Below are 25,167 nucleotides of genomic sequence, written 5' to 3'. Positions count from 1 at the left end.
GATCAGTTCTGCTGCAGAAAAGCCACTGGAAGTGGAAGCAGCCCCTGGAGATGGGTACAAGGGACGGCTTCTGCTGGAGGTGGGTGGATTTGGGGGTGCACAGGGTGCTACAAGGTCTGCTCTGCCATCACACAGAGCCTGAACACCCCTGGGCACCTGTGGGTGGCCCTTTGCCAGGAACAGGCTGGAGGAATTTAAACACATCACTAATTATCAAACCAGCTCAGAGGTGTGGTGGAGGAGGTGGGGGACAGGGGACAGCCAGGGTGAGCCCCCCCTGAGGAACCCCTCTCCCTATCCCTCACCCCAGGTAAAGCCACATTGCAGGTGTCAGGGCCATCCCAGACCTGTTGATTGTTGTTGATAGCACTCATTAGCTGAGGGGCCAGGAGCCTGTGTGTGTGCTGCAGGAGCCACCTCAGGAGTGAGGATCCTGCCAGGCTCTTCCTGCCTCATCAGAGCAAAACACCAGGGCAAACCCGAGCCAAACACAGGGGAGGAAAACCACCCTGAGCATTGATTAAACAACAACCTGAAATGGCAGAATGTGGTCTGTTTGTTGCTGTAATGTGTTGTGTTCTGTGACTCAGGCAGCACTGCAGCCTCCGAGGCCGTCAGCAGAACCTGAGCATTAGCCAGGATGGGTAATTAACAACCATTTCATGGCAAACACACTCCTAAGTGACATTAACGTGGAACATGCAGCTGGAGCTGTCTCTGGTTGGGCTGTGTGTGGAGGGTGTGATGATTGTTGAGTCAGTGAGTGCTGACAGCCCCAGCAAAGGCAGTGCTACAGGAGGGAGATGCTGTCACTGTGTTCTCTTGGGCTGGAGTTGTTCTCAGGGGCAGCTGCTGACGCTTTGCAACACATCTGGCCCATGAACCAGCTCCCATCCTCCTGGGGCAAAGCTGAGCTCCTTCCCACAGCCCACCCTGGGGAAGGGACCGAGCTGGGTGTGCTGAAGGGGGAGGCTGAGGGGCTGCTACGGCCTGGGGGATGCTGAGGGCAGGGGTCCATGAGGGTCGGGATGGTGGAGTGGCCCTGGGGGGATCCCTGCCTGCAGCCCTCTGGGAACACAGCAGCTCCTGGCACTGACAGTAGTGAGTTGGAGGGAGGAGGAGAGGCAGATGATGAAGTACAGGTGCATTCCTTCCATCTCATTTAAAGTGAAGCTGTTCCTGGCTGTGGGACCTGGGGCTGTTCAGCCTGGAGAAGAGAAGGCTGAGGGGGGAACCTCAGCAATGGTGATAAATCCCTGAAGGGTGGGTGTCAGGAGGATGAGGGGACACTTTTTTCTGCAGTATCCAGCAAGAGGACAAGGGGTGATGGACATCAGCAGGAACACAGCAAGTTCTGCTTGAATATGAGGAGCAAGTCCTTTTGGTGCTGAGGTGAGGGAGCCCTGGCCCAGGCTGCCCAGGGAGGGTGTGGAGGCTCCTTCTCAGGAGGTTTCCAACCCCACCTGGACACGTTCCTGTGCCCCCTGAGCCAGGGGAAGCTGCTGGAGCAGGGGCTGGGGCTGCAGCAGCTCTGCAGGGCCCTTCCAGCCCCCAGCATTCAGAGACTGTGTGATCTGTGGCTCTGCCTGCTCTCATGTCCCTGCTTGCTGAATTACCCACCTGAACACTTTCTTTACAGAAGCCTTTCACGTCAGAGGACACAAAATGCTCTTTGTGTGCAAACCAGTGCCTGATTTAAAGAGCAAGGGCTGGGCTGTTTGTTTTCAAGCAAGGTTGGCTGCTGTTGATCAAGTCTGTCCTCGATGAGCAAAATCCCGAGGTGTTCCTCATGTCCAAGCCCCGCTGAGGGCAGAGACCAGACCCAGAGCAACCACCCTGTCCCCATTCTGCACATCAAAGCTGCAGCCAGGAGACCCGACCGGCCAGTTGCTGGTTGTTGTGCTGCTTTATCTGTGGGAGGGAGGATTTCTGCAGCTCCCCACAGCTCCAGGGGGAATCTTGCACCATCCAGGGGTGGGATCAGCAGCGGGACAGGCGAATGGGAGCGTTTGGCTGCTGATTTCTGCTGTGTTTCTGTGCTGTGCACCGAGGGCAGATGAGGCCAGTGCTGCAGAAACACAGGGCTGGGCTGAGACAGGCAAGGGAAATAAACTGAGGGATGTCACAACAGCAGCTGAACGTTTCCCAGGCTTTGTGTCATGGTACAGAGGATTGTATTTGCTCATGGGGTGACTAGAAAGCCCCCTGAATTCGGGGGAGAGAGGATTAAAACCCATCACCGACTCCAGCCTGGAGGAGGATGTGGAAGGGCTCACGTGCGACTTGTTGCTTCCTGAGTTGTTTCTTCCTGAGTTGTTTCTTCCTGACATATCTCTTCCCTCCCCAAAAGTGCCTGTTTGCTGGGAATTGAAGAGGAACTCTCTGATTTCTGTCCAGCCCTGGCCACGGCTCCCAGGCTCCCGTGACTCCGTGGCTCCTGTGCCCCAGCGGGGCAGACAGGGCTCGTCCCCGGGGACATTGCCCTGGAGTGGGACTGTTGGGATGCTGTTGGCAGGCAGGGAGCTGGAGATAAAAGGCAGTGCTGGGTCCCAGCAAACACCACACACACACTTCATTTAAGAGCTTTTGAAAGACACTGAGTTTTTCCTGCTGGTTTGGTGTGTGTCTGCTCCTCTGCTCGGGTTTGTGCTTCATAGAGGACCCAAGGTTGGGTGCTTTGGGGGTTCATATCTAACAGTGAAGCCTTTCACTTGTCACCCCGTGGAGTCAGAGCAAGGTAACATACCCTGGGCATGTACCTGAAGCTCCTCTGAGGGCTCCCAGGTGCTGAGAGCTGCTGAACAACATTGGCACCTTGTCCCTGTGCCCTCAGAAGGGCGGCAGGGAGGGTGGAGGGCTTTGCCCATTGCTGGGACACCCAAATATCTGGCTCAGTGCTGCAAAACACGGGGTGTTTCCACTCCCCACCCAGCTGCCTGAGAGGAAATCTGCCCCTGTCAAAGGCCCCTGAACTTTCACACTGCAGCCTCTCCTGAAATTCCAAACCTGCAGGTGAAAGGCTGCTGGGGGGATCTGGCCTCTTCACCTGACCCTTCACAGGGTTTCACCATGGGACAAGGAGCTGCTGCCTTCACAAGAAGCCAGACCTGCCCGTGGTTCTCAGCATAGCTCAAATTCCTGAGCCTGCCAACAGCTCTGGGCTGGGGAGGGGCTCCTGGCAGCTGGGATGAGGGTGTCTGTGTCTGCCCCCTCCTCTGAGCTCACCCCCAGGCTCCCATGAGGTCTCCCATTCCTGTGACCTCTCTCTGCTGCATCCCCAGCCCAGCAAACACCACACACACACTTCATCTGAGCTCCTGGAGCCAAAAAGCTGCTGGGTGAGCAGCTCCTCGTCTGCCACGAGCGCGGGGAGCAAACACCTCAGAGCATCGAGCACCCGGCCGGGCTCTTCAAACACTTCCCCGTGCGAGGGAAGGGCTGGAGAGGTGACACTTCAGGCTCCATGGACCAGGGACTGCCTGCCAAAATGCCACAGTGAGGAGGAGGAATGTCAGGAAAGCCTCAGAGCAGCAGAGAGGTCAGGTAAACCTCGGGCAAGCGGAAACACATTCCTTCCAGGGAATGGTGGGGAGAGGCTGAGCCTGTGTGCCAGGGAGAGGGGGGCTCAGCCTCCTGGGAGCCACCAGCACTCTGGGGAGAGGGACATCCCCTGTAGGAACACATCCCAGGCCCCGTGGGATGGGACTGGAGGCAGCTGGCAGGACAGGGTCCTGTGGCATGGGGGGACCTGGGTCTGTGTCACTCCTGGGAGGGTGGTGGCTGCAGGTTCCTGGAGGATGGAAACACCAATGAGCTGTTGCAAAACTATGGCTGAGGCAAAGTCATTGAGAAGAAGTGGGTTTGAACGGTGTAATTTGTGATTCTTAGCAACGGTTGCTGCCTGACCTGTGGCTGGAGGGATGGTTTGAGGCCAGTGCTGGCCCCTGGCCACCCTGGTCTTGCAACTGTTTGCAGAACCCTGAGCCACAGGGGCCGAGGCTGGAGCACCCCTGGGCAGGAGCTGCTGGGGGAATCCAGCCCCACTGATCTCACCACAGCGTTTGACCCGCCTTTATTGTTCAACCTGAGCGTGTGTGTGCATGTGCCCAGACAAGAGCCTCCACAGGAGCTGTTTGCCAGACTCACCCAGTTACTGGGAACAGAACAACTACCCTTCCCCTCCCTGCACACGCTGCAGACGCAACCCAGGCACGCAGGAGGGGCTGCAGGAGGCACAGAGGGAGACAGCCACATCCCACTGGCCCTTCTCCAGCCAGGCAGGTACCTCCAGCACACTGGGGAGAGCTGTGGGGTGCTCACAGGGCTGTTGGGGACCTGCTGGTTTGGGGGGGACGGAGCCTGCGCTGCTAATGGGGTGCAGGTGAGAGCTGTGATGGGGCTGCTCTGCTTGAAGTGGCCAAAAGTGGGGACCCATCAGAGCTACATTGGGACCCCACAGGCAGTGCTGAGGTCCCTGTCCCGTGGGGCTGTGAGTTTGTGCCCCAGGCAGGAGCAGGGTGCTTTGGGGCCCACCGCCCTGCACCCACACAGGGCAGGACCTGGCAGTGACACAGAGGGCTGGCACGTTGGGCGCTGGCCAGGAGGCAAACTGGGGCTTCGTGGGAGGCAAACCGGTGCTGCAGCACTGCTGAGCACAGCTGGAGAGGTGCCCCTGCTCTGCCTGGCTGCCACCAGGCTCCAGCACGGGGCTTGGCACGGAGCTCATGTCCCTTTCCCACCGCGCCGAGGGTCCATGGCTGGGAGCAGCACTGGGCTGAGCTGGGCACGCGGGTGCCAGGCAGGTGGGTGCTGGGCAGAGAGCACTGGGAATGGCGGCAGGGGTGAACTGGCAGGCTGGTGAGGGGACAGCAGCCCTGGGGGGGTGCAGGGGCTCTGGGATCCTCAGCTTTTGGCTGAGGAGGGGAGAACGGCAGCTCCTCTCTCCCCACTTCAAAGGGTCGGGCAGGGCTCAGCTCGCTGCTGTTTGCCAGGGAGGAGAGTCTCCTGGTTTCAGATGGGTGTGTGGGCACAGGCAGAGGCACTGCCCTGGCACTAGGCACACTCTGGCACTGGATCCCCGCTCAGCCCCAACTCAGCTCAGCCACGCTTCTCCGTGTGTCCCCAGCATAGGTTTGGGGTTTGCTGCGGGGTGGCCCCAGCCAGGGATGAGCTCTCAGGCAGCCCCTGGGCTCTGAGCAGTGCTCCGGGCTCTGTTCCTTCCCCACAGCCCTCCCTGGACAAGGGGACCCTGATCAGCAGAGTGCCAGCACACCCCAGGCCATGCCCCAGGCTGGGCATTTCCCACCCTGCAGCCTGCGCTGAGCCTGAGCCTGAGCCTGAGTCTGAGCCTCAGCCTCCTCCAGGTATGTCTTGGTGGGCACTGGGTGGGCAGCAGCCCCCAGGAGTGGGCATCAGAGAACACAGTGCTGATTGACCTGAGTAGCTGGGGAGGAAGGAATCAGCACTTGGGCTTGAACGTGAGCACCCAGGGCTGCAAACCCACCTCTGTGGGCACAGCAGGAGAGTTCCTGTGGCACACGAGGAGGTGGCTCATCCCTGGGGAAGGGGCTGGAGCACAAGGGTGCTGGGGAGGGGCTGAGGGAATGGGGGTGTTCAGCATGGAGAAGAGGAGGCTGAGGGGAGACAGGAGCACTCTCTGACACTCCCTGACAGGAGGCTGCAGGGAGCTGGGGGTTGGTTTAGATTGAAGCAGAACTGTTTCCCTGAGAGGGGTGTCAGCCCTGTGCCAGGCTGCCCAGGGAGCTGGGGCAGTGCCCAGCCCTGGAGGGACCCCAAAGCCGTGGAGCTAAGGTGCTGAGGGCTGTGGGTCAGTGCTGGACTGGGCAGGGTGAGGGCTGGGACTGCAGCAGCTCCAGGGGCTTCAACAACCAAAACTACTCTATGAAAACTCAGCAGTTCCTCATGAAACCAGACGGATTCTTGCAGACGCAAAGAGGCTGCAAAGAGTCTCCTCTGAGCATTGCTGCTGCTCAGCTCTGCCCTTCGAGGGCTCAGCTCTCCCTGTCGTGGGATGCTTCACTCTGATCTTCACCCCCACACTGCAAACCTGCACCCCCTGTGCTCACATCAGCAGCTCTGTGTGTTACAGCAGCTCCTTAAAAGCCAGCAGTGAGGGGTCAGACCCAGCCTGCTGTCCTGGGAAACCCTCTGTCAGGGAGACACCTTCACAGCACAGAGCCAACAGCTGCCAGATCACCTCTGGGTCAAAATCAACTGGAGTTTGGAAATCCAGGCACCAGTAAAGCTCTGGGTTAGGCTTCCTTTCCCTCCCTCCCCTCCTCGCACCGGGGCAGCCCAGGGCTGAGCTGTGGAGCCGGTTTGGCCGGCGCAGGGCCTGGGGTGCCGGCCTGGGCAATGTGCTGCCACATGCACAGACTCTTACTTTCAGCAGCCCTGCTCTCCCCGAGGCTTGGGCTGCCTCAGGCATCACCTGCAAGAGAGAAAACCGGTCCCTGGCTTGTGCCAGCACCACAGCTCTGCAGCAGCCACTTCCCCTTCAGCCCTCAGGGTCAGCAAAGCTCAGTGGGTGGTTTTAACCCATTTTACTTAGAAACTGAGGCTGGGACCAGCTGGGACCAAACCTGAGATGCCCTGGGATGTCTCTCATGGGAAAGGTGTCCATCCATCCCCAAAATGTGCTGGTGCAGGACATGCAGGGTGTGCAAGGCATGCAGGGCAGGCAGGGCAGCGTGTTGGTCCTGGCCCATGCCAGGGGGTTGTGCTGCCAATTGGCACCAACCCAGTGCCAGGGGCTTGGCCGGGTGGCTCATCCCTTACGGCAAAGGCTGCACCAGACAACGAGCAGAGAGGCTGAGTCACCCCTGAGTGTCAGCAGCAGAGGGGGGGACCGGGCTCTACCCTCTGCAACTGGGATGGTCCCCCCCAGCTGAAAGGAGCGTGAGGTGGCGAGGGAGAGTCTCTGGCAGGTGAATGCGGGGAAGTGCAGTGAGAGACGAGCCGCCCCGCTGCCGCCTCCCCTCCCCACACAGCCCTTCTGCCCCCTTCCCCAGGTCGGGTGACTCCGGTCTCCGCCGGCCGCCATGGATTGGAAAACGCTGCAGGGGCTGCTCAGCGGGGTCAACAAATACTCCACAGCCTTCGGCCGCATCTGGCTCTCCGTGGTCTTCGTCTTCCGTGTCCTGGTGTACGTGGTGGCGGCCGAGCGGGTGTGGGGAGACGAGCAGAAGGACTTTGACTGCAACACGCGGCAGCCGGGCTGCACCAACGTCTGCTACGACAGCTTCTTCCCCATCTCCCACATCCGCCTCTGGGCCCTGCAGCTCATCTTTGTCACTTGCCCGTCCCTGCTGGTCATCATGCACGTGGCCTACCGGGAGGACAGGGAGAAGAAGAACCGGGAGAAGAACGGGGAGAACTGCCCCAAGCTCTACAACAACACGGGCAAGAAGCACGGAGGGCTGTGGTGGACCTACTTGCTGAGCCTCTTCTTCAAGCTCATCATAGAGATCCTGTTCCTCTACCTCCTGCACAAGATGTGGGACAGCTTCGACTTGCCACGGCTGGTCAAATGCTCCAACGTGGAGCCCTGCCCCAACACAGTGGACTGCTACATCGCCCGGCCAACCGAGAAGAGGGTCTTCACGTATTTCATGGTTGGAGCCTCCTCCATCTGCATCGTCCTCACTGTCTGTGAGATCTTCTACCTCATCTTCAAGCGGGTCGTCCGAAGGGCGCGGAAGTGGAAGAAGTCCAAGCGCTCCGTCAGCTACAGCAAAGCCTCCACCTGCCAGTGCCACCTCAAAACAGAGGAGAAGGACAAGTCCCAGACTAGGTGTGTGGAAGTTCCTCCCCTGGCTGCTCTCTGATGGGATGTGGGAGGAGTGTCCTGCAGCGTGCCAGGGGTGGCTGGCCACAGAGGTGACCACCAGGCTTTTCAGCCAGGACCTTGGTGGCTGTGAAGGGAGGGGGGACTCATCCATGGGCACATCCCTGGTGTCCCAGTGGCTCGGTGGCAGGTGGGTGCCATCTGCTCACGGGCAAACCTGAGGGTGTCTGTTCTTCCCACAGAGGAGAGGAGCTGTGAGCTCGCCCATCCCAGCTGCCTCGCCTCGCCTTCCCCTTGGCCCAGCAGCTTCTCAAGCCTGCCAAGTCCCCGAACCCTGGAGAGTCAACCCATGTGAAAAATGACTAAACCCAACAAGCTAAAGTCCCCTGAGAGAGGCTCGTGGGTGCCCGAGCAGACACAGGTAAGGCAAGGGCAGCCCTGGAGCTCTGCCAGCACTGGTACCGTGGTGCTTGGCCATCACACCGACAGATACCGCACACGACTCGCCGAGCAGCCAGCCCTGCCACGGAGCAGCCCAGCCTGGCCACCAGCCCAGCCAAGAGCTGCGAGGGCACAAGGGAGGGGGCTGGCAGGAGGGAGTATGGGTTGATTCTCATGTCCCAACAGCTTCTCTTGGTTCCTGCAGCTCTGCTGCTCCCGTGCTGGGTATGAACGTGTGGTTGGTGCCCAGGCAGGGCTGGTGTAACCCAGTGTGGTGACAGCCCTCCTGGCTCACTGTGCCTTTCCATGCACAATCCCAAGCACCATTTCATCCTCCTTTCTTTTGTAGCAAGAAACCAAGTTCTGGGCTCAGTGCCATGGCCAGAGCCCTCTTCATGCATCCAGAGTAACCACGGAGCAGCAGGACTGTTGCCCGGTTTGCCAGTACTGGGGTGGGAGCACTTTTTCCCCCCTTTTCCATGCAAGCACCATGTCAGTGTCCTGCCCAGGTGCCCTTGCTGGCTCTGCAGCTTCCCTTGGTGCCTTTGCACACCCTTTTGCCTGGGACAGACATGTCCCACACGATGTGAGCTGCCAATAATGGTGTTGTTTGTGGACGCTGGGATCTGCTCTGGACGTGGCCAGTCAGGGTGGGGAGAGCAGAAGAAATGGAGTTGCAGAGGTTCCCCAGGAGCCTGCAGCCAGATCTTTCTCACTCCCTCTCTCCTCACCCGCTGTCTCAAGCTGGGGCACTGTGTGTTGAGCCCTGTGGCCAGTCTGCCCAGTGTGGCCAGACCATCTGCCCGCTCCACCTCCTCCTGTCTTGTCACACATCATTAAACGTTAACTCACCAGCACCTCACGCTGGCCCCCAAGGAAATCAAGGCAGGATCAGCATCAATTATTTATTAAACCTTGCTAAATATTACAATAAATAGAAATGATTTCGATTTAATCTCTCCTTAATCAGAGCTACACGGAGCCCAGCTCTGCTCAGCCCACCCACACCTCCCCAGACCCATGAGGGTGTCGTGGTGTGTGCTGGCACAGCCGGGGCTTGTGCCACTGACAGAGGCTGTGATGGTGATGCACACGCTGCCAGGAGGGGAAAGAAAAAGGTGCTTCCAGCTCCCTGTCACTATGTCACTGCTAGTGCCAGCCTGTGCCAGAGGAAAGATGCTCCAGGAGGTTGAATAGTACAAGGAGGCTGGGAAGTGGCTCTGGCACCAGCATGGGAACCTGCTTTGGGACACCTGCTTTGGGACACCTGCGTGCTCTTCAACTCAGGGGCGGTGGGAAGGGAAGCGACGTGCACGGTGGCCAGTGCGAGGTGGGCACTGGGCTGCACTGCACCCTGGTGCCACGGCCCGGAGCAGCATCCAGCCGTTACCTGAAACACGGCAAGTGTTTGATAGGAAACGCGATGATGGTGTGCAGCTCCGCGCCGGCGCTGCCGGAGAGGAGGAGCATCATTGCCACAGCTCGGGGCCGGAGCGGCGGCAGCTCCGCGCTGTGTGTGCGCGGACTGGCCCAGGTTCCAGTGCCGGTAGCCCAGGCTCTCAGCCCCTGGCAGCCCCTGCCAAGTGTGCCAGCCCTCCGAGGCTGCTGCAGGACAGGGACGGGGGCACACAGGCGGGCTTTGCCCCCCAAAGACAGCAGAACTTAAGCCGGTCCGTAAAACATCAGCATCTGCGCACCCACTGTCCCCTCTCCTTCTCGCCTCCGCACCCCGTCTGAGCCCCCCGACAGCAAAGCTCGGCTTAAAGCCGCGGCGCGGCTGCAGCCCCGGATCCCCGGCGCAGCCCAGCCCGGGAGCTGGCGGGGCAGGGGGCTGCGGGGCCGGGAGCTGGCGGGGCCGGGGGCTGCGGGGCAGGGGGCTGCGGGGCCGGGGGGCTGCGGGGCCGGGGCAGCGCCGGGCTCCGGTGTGGCTCCAGCACCACCCAGCGCCCGTCCAGCGCCGGGACCCGCGGGGGGAGCCGCCGGGGCAGCGGGGGAAGAAGGGCCGGAGCATCCCCGGGGTCACTCCTCCGTGCGCCAGGGACATCCCCTCGGGTTCCTGCGGGCTCCGACGGCGCGGCGGCTGCCGGGGCGCGGAGTGGGGTGAGTTGGCTCCGAGTCCCACGCGGGGGCTCCGTCCGGGCGTTCTCCCGCTGATGGGGCCGCAGCCGCGGACGGGCGGGCGGGGACTCCCGGGCTTCCCCCTGGCCTCGGCCCCCGTGGCCGTCCCGGGGGTCCCGGCCGGGCGGTTCTCCGCGGACCCCCGCCCCCGCTCCGCCCCGCCGGGGCCGCCCCCTCGGCCGGGGGCAGCGGCACGGGCCGGGTCGGCCCCCGCACACCTGCGGCTCAGCGCCGAGCCCCGGCCCCCCGTTTCCTGGCCGCGCTCCTCCCCCCGGCTCCCCTGGGCCCCGCACGGCCAGAACCGCACGGCCCGGCCCGGTCGCTCATTGCCGGAGCGGGACGCGCCCGCGGCGGAGGCGGGGAGGGAGCGGCGCCGGGCACCGCGAGCACCCGCACCCCGGCATCGCCGCCGCCCCACCGCGGCTGGGCGGCCCTTTAACGGGCCCAGCTGGCGCCTCTGCCTGCTTAATTGGCAGAGGTTAATTAGGAGCCAGGGCTGCGGCCGCCTCCGCGCTCGCAGCCGGGCTGCGGGGCCGGGCTGGGCTCAACGGCAGCCGCGGGGAGCCCGACACGGCGCGGGGCCGTCGGAGCGGCAGCGGCTCGGGGTGCGGTGAGTGGGCTCCGGGGGTCCCCAGGCTGGGGAATGTCCCGGGCAAGGAGGAGGGAAAGGCTACTGGGGGTGGGATGCCGTTGCCCCCCAGCAAAGGAGCTGGCTGGGGACTGTCCCTTCAGTTTGAGGTGAGTGCTGAGTGGGTGTTGGGGTGGCTGCTGTACCCCACGGGGTTTTACTCCCCCTCACCCTGACCCACTTACTCTCTGTCCTTGGTTAATGCCAGGGCAGTAGGCTGTAGGACAGGCAAACCTGGGCTGCTCCTGTGAGCCTGCTCTGTGCCCTCTTTGCTGCTGTGGCTCTGAGTTCCCAGGGCAGCCCCGCACCAGCTGATCAGTGAGCCCTTTGCTGCAGGCTGTGTCCCGGGAGGCCAGGAGAGCCCCCAGCCATGGAGGCTGTGGGCTGGGTGCTGCTGAGAGGAGGTGAATCTCTGCATCGCCTCTTTTCCCCTCATCCCATGTCTCCACTCTGGGTAATGGGGTGTAGAAGCACTCCTGGGCTCAGAAATCCTTCCTGGCTTCCTCTCTCAGGTGTGGGATGCTCCTTGGTGGGTTACTGAGACCTTCTGCAGAGCAGCTGTGTCCTGAGAAAGCCTGAGGTCCGTGGGCCCGGCTGCCCAGTGCTTTCCAACCTAGGGACAGGGAATTGACTTGTCTCCCCTCTCTGCTGGCAGAGGCACAAGAGTCCCTAGAAGATGGGCGACTGGGGCTTCTTGGAGAAACTTCTGGACCAAGTCCAGGAGCATTCGACTGTGATTGGGAAGATCTGGCTCACTGTGCTCTTCATCTTCCGCATCCTCATCCTGGGCCTGGCCGGAGAGTCCGTCTGGGGGGACGAGCAGTCGGATTTCGTGTGCAACACCAAGCAGCCAGGCTGCACCAACGTCTGCTACGACAAAGCCTTCCCCATCTCCCACATCCGCTACTGGGTGCTCCAGTTCCTCTTTGTCAGCACCCCAACCCTGATTTACCTGGGCCACGTTGTCTATCTGTCCCGGAAGGAGGAGAAGCTGAAGCAGCAGGAGAGCGAGCTCCGGGCCATCCACAGCAAGGACCCAAAGATTGAGCAGGCTCTGGCAGCTGTGGAGAAGAAGATGTCCAAGATCTACGTGGCGGAGGACGGGCGGCTCAAGATCCGAGGGGCGCTGATGTGGACGTACATCACCAGTGTGATCTGCAAGAGCATCTTTGAGGCTGGTTTCCTCGTTGGCCAGTGGTACCTCTACGGCTTCTCCATGGTGCCCCGCTACGTGTGCAAGAGGGACCCCTGTCCCCATCAGGTAGACTGCTTCATCTCCCGCCCCACCGAGAAGAGCATCTTCATCATCTTCATGCTGGTGATGGGCCTCATCTCCTTAATCCTGAACCTCCTGGAGCTTTTCCACCTCTGCTGCAAGAACCTGCTTAGCAACATCAAGAAGGTGTCAGAACCGGCTGTCCCGAGCCCGGACACCTTCACTGATGCCATGGTCTCCAGTCCCTACCCACCCAAGCACTACCACTTCTTGCCCATGGCTGAGAGCCACACACCATCCTACCAGCACTACAACAAGCTTTCCAGTGCACAGAACTGGGCCAACTTCCACAATGAGGAGAACCTGGCGCTGGGCAGCAGCAGCAGCCAGCCTCTCTCAGACCCCTATGCCCCCAGGACCGCTGAAGCCCCCGCTCCCGAGGAGAAGCTGTGCAGCCGGCCCAGCAGCTCGGCCTCCAAAAAGCAATATGTGTAGTGCTGGGCTGGCCCTGGCTGGCTGAGGGGACCTTCCTCTGTCCCTCTTGCCTGGGGAGGTGCTGGCTGTGGGCAGGCAGCTGCCTCCTGCCCACTGCTGTGCCTGCAGAGACTTCTTGACCCGGGATGTGATGCTCAGGAGCTGCCATGAGTGCAGCTTCTGCTCTCTCCCATTTCCCCCACAGACCCTGCAAGGAAGGAAGCCGCAGAAAGCTCCCTGGGATGGTGTGTCCCGTGTGCCTTGTCGTGGGAAAGGGAGAGATCCCCAGGGCCAAGCAGCTGGGAACAGGCTGTCCCCAGGGCTGTGGCAGGAGGCTGCTGCCCCTCGGAAGCTGCAGCTTGGCCGGGGCTGGCTGGAGCCGTCCCGGGCGTGTGGCCGTGGGAAGCCGCTGGCCTCCAGCCTCTGAGCCCGGGAAGCCTGGGGGGAGCTGGGCTGGGGCAGCGCTGTCTGACAGCTCCTGCTCACCAGCCTCATCCTGCTCCTGTGGCCAGTGGCTCCTGCCCTGGGACTTGCCACAGGAGCTGCCCCTTCCCTGTGAGGCACTGGGGGGGGTTAAACCAGCAGCAGTCGTGACCAGCGTGATCCTGATGGCTGCAGGTCATGGCTCTGTGCCCTGGGGAGTGTGAGCTCTCCAAGCCCTGGACCCTTTCCCATGTGATCTGTGTCTCTTAAGTTATTTTTAACCTCCTGGGCTGAGCGTGGAGCTTTCTGCCTTCAAGTTGCAGTTGGTGGGGGGGGATCTGGGGAGCTGTGTCCGGTCCAGGCCAGGCCATGTGCTCTTAACCTGTGTTTTTTTGGGGAGGAATTACCCTAACAACTGGTCTGGGGGGCTGTTGGTTTTATTACATTGCACTAATGTCCTGCTGTGGGCTGAAGTGCCAGGGTGGGAGGGAAGTACCAGCTGCAGTTGCCCTGACTTCCCCAGCCCACTGCTGCTGCTGTGAAAGGGGAAGGTCCTGCTGTGAGCGAGGGGCTACGTGCCCACAGGGCTGTTTCCTTTCCCTGTGGCAGGCTCAGCATTGCATCTTGTTGAATAAAAGTTGGATGAAGGAATAAAGATGACTGTGCTTCCTGCAGCCCTCAGCTGTCTCAGGGAGGGTGGGTGAGGGTTTGGGGCTGAGGGTGAGGGGAGTTGCTGACTCCTGTGGGAGGAGGGGCTGGGGTGAGGGGGAGTGTGGGCACCCAGTTGTGCTGCTGGTGCCACTCTCCCACTGAAAACACAACTCTCCCTGCTGTAATGTCATGTCCTCTTGGACCAGAGGCTGTCAGGTTGTCAGTGTAGCACAGGTAGCCCATAGCTTTGGCCCTCAAAGCAAAGCTCAGGTCCTCTCCCCATGCCCTGACTCCGCTGCAGATAAACCCAGTGGAAGCTGTGGAGGCACTCATAGCTGCATAATAGGTGGAAATGAGCCACAGATAAAGGCACACAATGCAATGGGGCTGCTGTTTAGTTTCTCTGGCCAAGCCAGCCCAGGGCAGAGCCTGCTCTCTGCTGAGAGCCTCTTCAGCAAGGGTGGAACAGACTAAAAATACCCTGGGGAAAATGAAATATGGGCGATACGGGGTGATATCGCTGCCATAAGCCACTGGAGGAAGCCAAGAGGGAGGCACCCGCCTGTGCTACCCTCCCAGAGCTGGAGGCTGAGCTCGCCCTGAGCTCCCCTCCCTGCTGGGCATGGACAGGGGGATAAAATTCCCTAGGGTGGGGGGTCTGGGATGCACACTACCAGCTCTTATTCCTCACCTACATCCTCTGTGAGGAACCTTGCCCTGCTCCCAGCATCTCTGAAGGGAACTTGCTCCGCTCTCCCACGGGAGACATCTGCTGTGGATACCCCCCTTCCCCAGGGTAATGGGAGGAACTTGAGCCCAGTGCTCAGCAGAGCTGCAGAGCTTGCAGAAGCAGCCCCAGACAGGAGGAAATGCCCGTGTGAAAGGTACCGGTGCAGCCGTGCCGTGTGTTTACCCTCCGGCAGCACTCCCGGCTCCCCCCACAACCCCTTCACCTCCCCTCTCCTGGGCTGATATTTATGTTGGCATCACTCTTTTCCAAACAGCCCTGCAAGGTGCAAAACAAGACGGCCGAGACCCTCCCCACCCCCCAAACCCCCCTCCTTTGCCTGGACACGGTGCCCAGCGCTGTGCAAACACGGCCCCGCGTCCCGCTATTGTTCCCGTGTTGTGACAAAGCGGCTCGGGGTGGCCCGTGTGACCCCAGGGCACACGCCAACAACAACAGCGAGGGGCTCACCTGCACTGGGACGGGAGGAGGGTGGCAGCAGCCCCCCGACCCCCCCTCAGAAAGCAGGAGGGCAGCCCTTGTGCAAATAAAAGTTTGGAGCTGATAAAGGCAGGTGCTGGCCCTGGGACAGATTGCACGGCCTTTCTCACACCTCCATGCTCACTCCTGAGTAAACAGGCTCCTCCTGTCCCTTTCTGGGAACAGCACTCACTGCCCCAACACCCAGCACGATGCTGAGCCTGGGGGGGCTGCAGTGAGGGGCTCCCCATGGGCACCCCTGAGACCCAGCCCGAGGTGAGATGATTTTATGAGTCCATGATTCTATGCTGGCATCAGGAGGGACCACCCCGAGTCAGGAAAGGCTTTGGGGTGGCTCTGCCAGAGGTCATGCATTCCCCAGGACCTCCATCCCCACTGAGGATATTGGTCTAACAGCAGCTGTGGCCCCCGGGAGCCCTGTGCCCCACAGCCATGGGTTTGCAGGGAGGCTCCTGCCCTCCTCCCAGTTAGGTCCAGTGTGTGCTGGGCTCTCTCTGCCCATGGGCTGGGGCAGCAAAGCTGTGAAAGCTGCCCCAGTAAGGTCCTGTCTCTGAGGCTCTGCCCAAGGCGCTGGCTGAGCACCAAGAAGTTTATTTTTAAGCTTTCCCAGTGCACAGAAAATAGCAAGTGTCTAAATCTGATCTGCTCACAGGAAGCCGTGGCAGGAGCAAAATCCCAGCTGGGAGGCAGAGGGGCAGAGGACGGGGCAGGGGGATGCCAGGCAGAGCCAGAGCACAGCCCCTGTCCCACCACAGCCTGCTTCATGCCCAGGGCTCTGCTCACAGCCTCCCAGCACCCTATTTTCCCCCCAGGTCCTCAGAGGGGAGCGGGTGCATCGGGAGCATCCTCCTGGGCCAGACACCAGCCCCGAGCCTGGGCAGCACCCACCACCCAGGCAGCACCCAACCAGGCACAACCCTGCCCTTCTCAGCTCTGCTGACAACAGTGCACAAAGAAAGGCAAACCCCAAACAAATCCCTTCCTCCCTGGGCCTGCCCCTGCCGTGGGGTGGTTTATATTTAGGTCTCCACGCGCGGCCCCGTGTGAGAACCGCGGGCGGGAGGAAACACGCTCAATAGCCCCAACGACTTCCCACATCCTGACATTGTCCCTCCCCTCTGTCTGCTTCCTCGCTCTGAGGCAAGAAGGCAACAGTGCCCAACACCCTGTGCCCACCCTGGGATGGGTTCTGTCCCTGCCAGTAGCTCAGGGGACAGCCTGGTGCAGTATTGAGCTGCTGCCTGCGTAACCGGGGGCTTTTCTTGGCACGTGGAGGCTGATATTGCATAAAAGCCACATCATGACCCTTTGGGGTGCTGGGGATGGGGAGTCAGCCCTTGCAAGGAGACAAAGCTGAGTGGGAATATGCCCCACTGTCCTTGGGCAGGGCTTGGGGGATGTGTCTGGGGGTAGAGCAGAGCTGCTTCTCTCCCACAGCACTTTGCTTTTGCTGTGTGCAGAAGGGAGACGTGGGGCACGGCACGGTGGGTTGTGCCAAGGGACAGAATCAGGGACACAGGATCATTTCAGTTGGAAAAGACCTTTCAGATCATCAAGCCCAAACATTAACCTCATACTGCCAAACCCAGCACTAACCCATGTCCCTCAGCACCTCATCTATGCATCCTTAAGGAAGAGGCAAGTGAGATAAGGAGGCTGGAAAAGGACTCAGCTGCACCCAGGGAAAGGTCAAACCCAGAGCCTGGGAAAACAGCCTCGGTCAACCAAGGCAGGGGAGGGAGCAGATGTCCCCAGGGGCTGTGGGGGATGCACAGGAGGACACACCATTTGCTCTCCAATGCAGTCAGGATGATCCCCACCACCCTCTGTGTCACAGGGTTATGGGGACACTGTTTGGCTTCTGGGTGCCCCGGGGTGACCACACTGCTCCCGGATGGGACACAGGACTGTGACACTCTCTGGGACCCAAATCCATCCCGCAGTCACTGCTCCTCTCCTCCCCACAGCATCATCACTCTGGGCCCTGCAGGATGGCTCTGAGGTGCCAGTGCAGGGTCAGAGTGTCCCCAGCCCCGTGCAGCTGGTGTGTCCCAGCTCTGATCTCACCGCATGTGCGCTGCAGCCAGCCGGCTGTGCCGGACCATGCCGAGCTGTGCCGAGCCACGAAGAGTGGCTGGAGGGGGGTCTCAGTGTCCCTGTCTGCACAGCAGCTGGGGCACAGCTCATCCCCCAACAGCCCTGGCTCGCTCCCTGCATCCTGCCTCCGGAAACCATCACCTGCTCCTCTCACAAGCTGTTGGTGACAGCCCTGGGAGCAAACCCGGCCGCGGGCAGGGCAGAGGGTCAGCCCTGGAGCTGCAGCTGCCCTCACAGCTGGCAGGGAGGAAGCAGCAAGGGAACAGGGACATGTCAAGTGCACCACAACCACGAGTCTGGCAGCACATCTGCAGCTGCTGGATTTGATCCCTGCTCTGTGGCACAGTGCAGCCGCCGCCAGCCACGGGGACTGAACCTCTGGACAAGCCCTGGGAGGATGCTCTCCCAAAAAACACTGGCCTCTGGGCCAAATGGGGGACTCCCTGCCTGGGGATGGGCTCCTCACCTTGCTCCCACTGCAGAGTCCAGCTGTGCCACCCTGGAAACAGATGGATTACAAAGACAACAGGCCAGACCATGGAGTTGCACTCGAGTGGTTGTGTGCAGGCTCAGGAAGGCAGCTTTCTGGCATAATGGTTTCACAGAATCATAAATCCCACAATGGTGGGGTGGGAAAGGCCCTGCAGAGCTGCTGCAGCCCCAGCCCCTGCTAAAGCAGGTTCCCCTGGCTCAAGGGGCACAGGAACGTGTCCAGGTGGGGTTGGAAACCTCCTGAGAAGGAGCCTCCACACCCTCCCTGGGCAGCCTGGGCCAGGGCTCCCTCACCCCAGCACCAAAGGACTTTCTCCTCATGTTTAAATGGAACTGTTTGTGTTCCAGCTGATGTCCATCACCCCTTGTCCTGTCACTGGCCACCACCAAACAAACACTGGCCCCATACCTGCCCTTCAGGTATTTATCAGCATTGATAAGGGCCTCCCTTCAGGCTTCTCTTCTCCAGACTGAACAGCCCAGGGTCCCACAGCCTTTCCTCCTCACAGAGATATTCCAGTGCCCTCAGCATCTTAGTAGCCCTGTGTTGGACTCTCTCCAGCAGTTCCCTGTCTCTCTAGGGCTGAGGAACCCAGCTCAAGAAGCGTTTATTCAACAAAGCTTCCTCTCACCCCCCATGAGCCATGGTGGCTGCTCCCCCCAGCCCTGAGTGCTCACCAGCTCCTATTCTTGTCCAGGCAGCACTTCCCAGGCAGCACATTGTTGGGATTCAATGGGAGGAAGGGTGGGTTTACATCACCAAGGCCTTAGGAGAAAGGCAACAGGACTCTGGGAAGCAGCTTCACCCCTGTCCCAGTGCTTGTGGGGAATCCACAGACCCACAGCAACACCAGTGTCTGCTGTGGAGATGGAAGAGAGTGCCCAGACACATGGAAACCATCTGGAAGAGTGGCAGGAGCAGCAAGGCAGCCACGGTGGGAGCAGGGCAGGGGCTGTGTGCCACCGGTGCCCACGCGGCCACGGTCGTGACTCAGCCCTTCCCAAGGCCATTGCTCCAGCCCCAGGCCAGAGCAGCCCCCCCCAGCCTGACAGTGTGGGCCCAGGGGAGGAAACAGGGCAGTGAGGCCCCGACAAAGCCCGATTGTGCCCGGCCAGCCCTGGGAACAGGCAGATCAATGGGCTATAAACAGCCGAGGGAGCCGCTCCGTCGCGGGGGGAACAAAGGCATTTCGAAGACATTTCCGAGCTGGGCCCGGCTGGGGGGAGGGACAGGACTGTTCCCACCCTGGTGCACAATAGGGAACAGCCATCACCCCACAACCAGGCTGGGAAAGCAGGAGGCCAAGGGCAGGGGGTACCTGAGAGAGCCTGTTGAGGAGCAGGAGGCAACAGCGGCACAGGGCTGGGACAGGAGAGGCTGGAGCAATGGGCTGAGGGCAACAGCATGAGGTTCAGCAAGGGCAAGTGCTGGGTGCTGCACTTGGGCCACACCAACCCCAGGCAGAGCTCCAGGCTGAGGCAGAGAGGCTGGAAAGCTGCTGGAGGAAAAGGGCCTGGGAGTGTTAATTGACAGCAGCTGAACACGAGCCAGCAGCGTGCCCAGGTGGGCAAGAAGCCCAAGGGCAGCCTGGCTGTGAGCGTGGCCAGAGCTGGGGAAGGGGCTGGAGCACAAGGGTGCTGGGGAGGGGCTGAGGAAATGGGGGTGTTGAGCCTGGAGAAGAGGAGGCTGAGGGGAGACAGCAGCACTCTCTGACACTCCGTGACAGGAGGCTGCAGGGAGCTGGGGGTCGGGCTCTGCTCCCCAGTGATGAATGACAGGACAAGAGGAAACAGGCTCAAGTTGCCCCAGGGGAGGTTGAGGCTGGAGCTGAGGCAGAGCTGTTTCCCTGAGAGGGGTGTTAGCCCCTGTGCCAGGCTGCCCAGGGAGCTGGGGCAGTGCCCAGCCCTGGAGGGATCCCAAAGCCCTGGAGCTGAGGTGCTGAGGGCTGTGGGTCAGTGCTGGGCTGGGCAGGGTGAGGGGAGGGCTGGGACTGCAGCAGCTTCAAGGGCTTTAACAACCTAAATGAATCTGTGATTCCTCCTGCACCCTCTAACCCCCAGCACAGGCCTGTGAGTTCCCAGCAGTGCTGAGGGCTGGGATCCAGCCCAGGTCGGGAGGCAAAGCAGCTGTAAAGCTGTCAGCAGGGCAGGAGCCGGCCCCGAGGCAGCGGGAGGCAGCCACACGAAATGCTGAACTGGCTGCTGACCTCAGGGCCCCGCATCACACACGGCAGATTTATGGTCCCAGGGAGGGGAAGGCTGGGGCAGGGGCCAGGCCTCGCTCAGGCTCCAGGGGAAAAAACAAGCGGTGAGGCAGCGATAACCCCGGCACGGCACTGGCAGCTCCTGCTGGGGGTTGGTCTTGCTGTGCCAGCCATGCCCGAGGCTGGAGGAGACAACAGTGCCCAGCGCTCCCTGCCAGGCTCTGCAGGCTCAGCAGCCCAGAGGCACCCCCATCCCCTGGGACCCCAGCCCTCTGTGTGCAGATAAGGTGGAAGGGAAGCTGATGACGTGGCTGAGGGAGCTGGGAGGGAGGAACAACTGCAGCAGGAGCTGGGATTTCGCTGCCTCTCCCTCCTTCCTGCCCCCCACTCTGCTGCCCAGTGCAGCTCAGTGCCCAGCTATGGTATTCCTGATGAGGAAAGGCTGTGGGACCTGGGGCTGTTCAGCCTGGAGAAGGCTGAGGAGGGACTTCAGCAATGCTGATCAGCCCCTAAAGGGTGGGTGTCAGGAGGATAGGGTCAGTGCCAGGACAAGGGAACACAAGCTGGAACACAAAAAGTGCCACTGGAACAGGAGGAGAAGCTCCTTTGGTGCTGAGGGGAGGGAGCCCTGGCCCAGGCTGCCCAGGGAGGGTGTGGAGGCTCCTTCTCAGGAGGTTTCCAACCCCACCTGGACACGTTCCTGTGCCCCCTGAGCCAGGAGAACCTGCTTGAGCAGGGGTTGGACTGGAGCAGCTCTGCAGGGCCCTTCCCACCCCCACCATCTCTCCCACAGCAGAAGGAGCAGGAACACCACACCAGGGCTGGGGCCAGGTGCTGACGTAGAAGACACAGAGGCCCAAGGACAGACAGAGGTTTATTCTGGCTGTTCCTGCACAGGGCCGAGATCTCCCCACTCTGTACATGACAAAGCCATCACCACGAGCTGCACGAGGAGAGCTGGGCCAGGACTTCCCACTCCCTCTGACCTGTTCCTCGCTGTGAAGCCTGGAGATGACGCAGAGGGGGTTCCCCTGAGACATTCAGCGTTGCTCGGGTTCCCCTGGGTGTAATGCTGTGGCTGTGGCTCACAAAGAGCCATGGGAGAGCTGGAAGCAGAACAGCAGGTCCTCCCGCCATGGGCCATCAGCCTGACCCAGACACAGTGTCACTCAAGTCCAAGTTTCTTCTATCTTCACGTCATGGAAGAAACCAAACCTAAAGAGACATGGGCGGAACGGGGCCAAGAGGGTTTTGTGGCTGAGGGACCAGGACGGGTCAAGAGCTGATGAGTTTCACACCTGCTCCATCTCCAAAGCACAGCTCCCCACACACACTGCTGCAAAGGAGGAGGTCTGGGGGCTGTGTCTTCAGTGCATCCGTGGCACGGGCAAACCCTGGCTCTCGCAGGGTCCCGGGAGGGTGAAGAACAGCAGCGGGCACCCCACACTGCCCAGTGCAGGGCCCAGTGCAGGAGGGAGGCTGGTGGAAGACGTGCAGGTGACAGGGGACTTCCCAGCACGGTGCTGCCGGCCCCAGCCCTCGGGACAGTCGCCGCGTTTGCCCCAACACCTTTATTAACTCTTTTCCGGGCGGTTCCTGTTCAGCACGGCCCGAGGGGCGAACTCCAGCTTCTCCTTCAGGCTCACCACCTTGGTCAGGTCCTTGCCCGCGATCTCCTGCAGCTTGCGCTCCTCCCGCTGCTCCGAGATGCTCTTCTCGTCCTCGGCCGCGGGCGGGGGGTCTCCGCGGAGGCACCACTCCAGGTGATAGCCCACCAGCCCCACCACGAAGGCCACCGGGAAGGTGACGTACGGGGCCTTGGAGCGCACGGCCGCCCACACCACGGACCACATGGCTCCGGGCCCCAGGGAAAGGGGAGCCCGGAACGCGGCGTTCACAAACCCGGCCCGAACCCACAGCCCCGCGGGGCCCGAGGCCTGCGCGCCGGCGGCCACCCGGACACGGCTCCGGCGGGTCAGGCCGCAGCGGGGCCGCGCCACCCAAACACGCCCCCGGGGGACTCGGCACCGGCCCGGGGGGACTCGGCACCGGCCCGCGGGGACTCGGCACCGGCCCGCGGGGACTCGGCACCGCCGCCGCTCCGGGCCCGGCCCCGCTCACCTCCGCCGCCGCCGCCGCCGCTTCCGGCCCGCGCAGAGACAGGCGCGGCGGGGCTGCCCCCTGGCGGACCGACGGGGAACGGCGGCGGGGGGGAGACCCGCGGGGGGCAAGGGGAGAAACGGGAGAGAAACGGGGAGAGAAACGGGGGGCACGGGGAGAAACGGGAGAGAAACGGGGAGAGAAACGGGGGGCAAGGGGAGAAACGGGAGAGAAACGGGGGGACACGGGGAGAAACGGGGGGAGAAACGGGGGAGAAACGGGGGGACACGGGGAGAAACGGGGGGAGAAACGGGGGAGAAACGGGAGAGAAACGGGGGGACACGGGGAGAAACGGGGGGAGAAACGGGGGAGAAACGGGGGGAGAAACGGGGGGAGAAACGGGGGGAGAAACGAGGGGACACGGGAGAGAAACGGGGGAGAAACGGGGGGACACGGGGAGAAACGGGAGAGAAACGGGGGGAGAAACGGGGGGAGAAACGGGGGGAGAAACGGGGGGACACGGGAGAGAAACGGGGGAGAAACGGGAGAGAAACGGGGGGACACGGGGAGAAACGGGAGAGAAACGGGGGGAGAAACGGGGGGAGAAACGGGGGGAGAAACGGGGGGACACGGGAGAGAAACGGGAGAGAAACGGGGGGAGAAACGGGGGGAGAAACGGGGGGACACGGGAGAGAAACGGGAGAGAAACGGGGGGAGAAACGGGAGAGAAACGGGAGAGAAACAGGGGGAGAAACGGGGAGAGAAACGGGAGAGAAACGGGGGGACACGGAGAGAACACGGGGGAGAAACGGGGAGCGAGAACATGGGGGTACATGAAGAGAGAAACACGGGGGGACGCTGAGAGACCCACAGGGACTGAGGATGGGGGCACATGAAGAGAGAGAGCCAGAACACAGGGGGGACACAGAGAGACCCACAGTGGACAGAACACGATGGGAGAGACCCACAGGCAGAGAGAGACCCACGGGAGGAGAGAGCCACGGTGGGAGACCCACGGGGAAAGAGGGAGACCCACGAGGGAAGGCAGACTCGCAGGGGAGGAGAGAGAAATCCCCAGGGAGAGTGATGGGGAGATGCCCACGGGGAGACCTGAGGGAGATGGACACCTGGAGCCACGCACAGGGAAGAGACCCACGGGGAAAGAGCCACAGAGACCCACGGGAAGAAACCCAGGGGGAGACCCACTGGGAAAGACCCACGGGGAGACCTGCAGAAACTCCCTGGTGAGATCTGCCCCAGGGAGAGACCTTCTCCTGCCCCACAGACGCCCCTCTCCCACCCCACAGACACAGACACCCCTCTCCCACCCCACAGACACAGACACCCCTCTCCCGCCCCACAGACGCCCCTCTCCCACCCCACAGACGCCCCTGTCCCGCCCCACGGACACGCCGGGGTGGCACACAGGGAAAGGCGAGCCCGGCGCCGGCCGTGTCCCCGCGGGGCCGTGGCCTCTGGCCCGGAGTAACCAAAGTTGTCTTTATTAATTGCAGCGGTTCATTACAATAAAAAGGGAGCCACGTGTCACGGTCACTGCACAGCGCTGGCCGGGGTGGGGGGCTGGGTGGGGGGGGGCCCTTCCCAGGCACATCCCTAAATCCGGGGTGCAGGGGGGAGCGGGGTGGGAAAGGGATTTGGGTGGCTGAGCGGGTGCTGCCGTCCCAGAGGTGTTTAGCACCAACAGACCCCCTCCCTGGAGTGAGGGACCCCCAGCAAAATGTCCCCCTTGCTTGGCCCTGGCCCCTCCAGATACATGGTGGGGTGCAAGCTCCCCACTCCCCCAGCTGCCTGTGATCCTGCTGCCCTGCCCGAGGGCCCTGGATGAAGTTTGGCCACAGATTTTGGGAGCTGTCTGGCACCCACTGGCTCTGCCTGGGGTGGGGGGTGGCTGGTGATGCTGCGTGGGGGCTGCTGGTGTGGTGGGGTGGAGGACAGGGATGGGATCCTCCCCTCTTCTGCCCCCAAAAGGGACAGTGAGGAGGGACACGATGCTTGGAGAGGGACAGGGGATGGGAACAGGGAGCCTCCTGCCTCTCAACACTGCTCTGCCCTGGAGGAGACCTTTGGGGACCCCCTCACCCTGCTCCTGGGTCTGTGCAGAGCTTTGGGGGAGCTGGAAGTAGCAGCATCCCAGTGTGTCCCTTGGCTGGCACAAGGCACACGTCCCATTGCCACGGGCCACCAGGAGCTGGGGGAGGAGTGGTGACCCCCCAGGTGATCTCTAGGAGCCCCACGCTCCAGGGGCAGCTGCTGGTCATGACCATGCTCCCAAACCCAGCCCGGGGCTGTGGTCTCAGGCATCAGATCTCCCTGACACTACCACCTCGCTCGCACACCAGAGAAGTGGCTCCCACCGGTGGCAAGCCACAGGGGGACCATAACCCCCATCCCTGGGCTAGTGCCACACTGAAGGAGGTGCCTCCAGACCCCAGGCTGGCAGGAGGGAAGGGCAGAAGGCTGCAAAGCCCAGCTGATGGGGACAAGAGGGCTGAGCAGGGAGGGGAGAAGCGTGTGGCGATGCTCTGTGCAAGGGAAGCGGGGCGGCTCGCCGTGACCGGGGACGGGGGAGGGTGGTTCTGCTGCTCTGCTCCGTCCCACCAGCCAGAACACAGCGCTGGCCACGTGTACTCCTGGTTTATTCCTCGGGTTATATTTATATATGTATAGAGGGGAAGGAGCCCTGGGTGCCCCACAGCACTCGAGCTGGCAGGGGGCAGGGGTGGTGTGGGGGAGCCCCTTGGCCCCGCTGTATCCCAACACCTTGTGCTGGCAGGGCTGGGGAGCAGGGCTGGAGGGGTCTGGCCAGGCCAGGGGCTGGGGCCATCCCTGCCACACACTGGGGGATTGCACTGAGTACAGAGAGGCAGGGGGCCTGCCTGCAGCCCCCTCTCCTCCAGCCTGGGGAGGGGCTGGGGGGGCTGAGGGTCACCTCTCCTTCGGCTGGGACACAGGCTACGTGGGGTGCAGAAGGGCTGGGGGAGCGGGAAGGGGACAGAGAGCTGGGACATGACCCCAGGGAGGGCAGAGGGAGGGAAAGCCCCGGACCCCGGGAGAGGCTGGCAGGGGCATGCGGGCTGCTGGGGGGGCAGGGGAGGGGGTGGGCGGGCTGGGGCAGAACCCGCCTCGCGTTCACCCGCCGTGGGATCCAGGAGAGGTCTAAGATAGAAAAGAGAAGCTGTGAGTGGGGCCCAAGAGCTGCCCCAAAGGGTGTCCCCGCGGCCCCCCATCACAGTGAGCTACGGCCGCGCCGTCCAGTCCGGGTAGAAA

General features: G+C 62.0%; 3 protein-coding genes across 11 annotated transcripts; 2 read left to right on the top strand and 1 right to left on the bottom strand.

Moving 5' to 3' along the window:
- Positions 1-3,977: 3,977 nt before the first annotated feature.
- Positions 3,978-9,198, top strand: GJB3 (gap junction protein beta 3). Of its 6 annotated transcripts, none has more exons than XM_062014328.1 (4): positions 3,978-4,281; positions 5,228-5,363; positions 7,032-7,813; positions 8,050-9,198. In XM_062014328.1, the coding sequence occupies exons 3-4, from the start codon at positions 7,062-7,064 to the stop codon at positions 8,063-8,065; spliced, it is 768 nt and encodes a 255-aa protein (XP_061870312.1). In that variant the 5' UTR covers positions 3,978-4,281; positions 5,228-5,363; positions 7,032-7,061; the 3' UTR covers positions 8,066-9,198. The 6 variants fall into 6 exon arrangements, with proteins under 6 accessions (XP_061870312.1, XP_061870314.1, XP_061870316.1 ...); XM_062014330.1 differs by having other exon boundaries at positions 5,200-5,363; XM_062014329.1 differs by lacking the exon at positions 3,978-4,281 and adding an exon at positions 4,311-4,802.
- On the top strand, positions 8,145-13,751 carry GJA4 (gap junction protein alpha 4). Of its 4 annotated transcripts, none has more exons than XM_062014326.1 (2): positions 8,145-8,228; positions 11,650-13,751. In XM_062014326.1, the coding sequence occupies exon 2, from the start codon at positions 11,671-11,673 to the stop codon at positions 12,703-12,705; it is 1,035 nt and encodes a 344-aa protein (XP_061870310.1). In that variant the 5' UTR covers positions 8,145-8,228; positions 11,650-11,670; the 3' UTR covers positions 12,706-13,751. The 4 variants fall into 4 exon arrangements, with proteins under 4 accessions (XP_061870310.1, XP_061870311.1, XP_061870307.1 ...); XM_062014327.1 differs by lacking the exon at positions 8,145-8,228 and adding an exon at positions 10,273-10,348; XM_062014323.1 differs by lacking the exon at positions 8,145-8,228 and adding an exon at positions 10,561-10,976.
- Positions 13,752-20,640: 6,889 nt separating this feature from the next.
- Positions 20,641-21,921, bottom strand: SMIM12 (small integral membrane protein 12). The gene has a single exon (XM_062014527.1). It carries the CDS (start codon positions 21,630-21,632, stop codon positions 21,354-21,356), a length of 279 nt encoding a protein of 92 aa, XP_061870511.1. The 5' UTR covers positions 21,633-21,921; the 3' UTR covers positions 20,641-21,353.
- Positions 21,922-25,167: the final 3,246 nt, after the last annotated feature.

This window comes from Colius striatus, chromosome 24 (genome assembly GCF_028858725.1).
Source record: "Colius striatus isolate bColStr4 chromosome 24, bColStr4.1.hap1, whole genome shotgun sequence".
NCBI classification, from domain to species: domain Eukaryota; kingdom Metazoa; phylum Chordata; class Aves; order Coliiformes; family Coliidae; genus Colius; species Colius striatus.
This window is presented reverse-complemented; position numbering and strand designations above follow the sequence as displayed.

Bases quoted from the DNA above. Each gene is read 5' to 3' on its own strand.
- GJA4 (XM_062014326.1), top strand. From the start codon at position 11,671: ATGGGCGACTGGGGCTTCTTGGAGAAACTTCTGGACCAAGTCCAGGAG.
- GJB3 (XM_062014332.1), top strand. From the start codon at position 7,062: ATGGATTGGAAAACGCTGCAGGGGCTGCTCAGCGGGGTCAACAAATAC.
- SMIM12 (XM_062014527.1), bottom strand. From the start codon at position 21,632: ATGTGGTCCGTGGTGTGGGCGGCCGTGCGCTCCAAGGCCCCGTACGTC.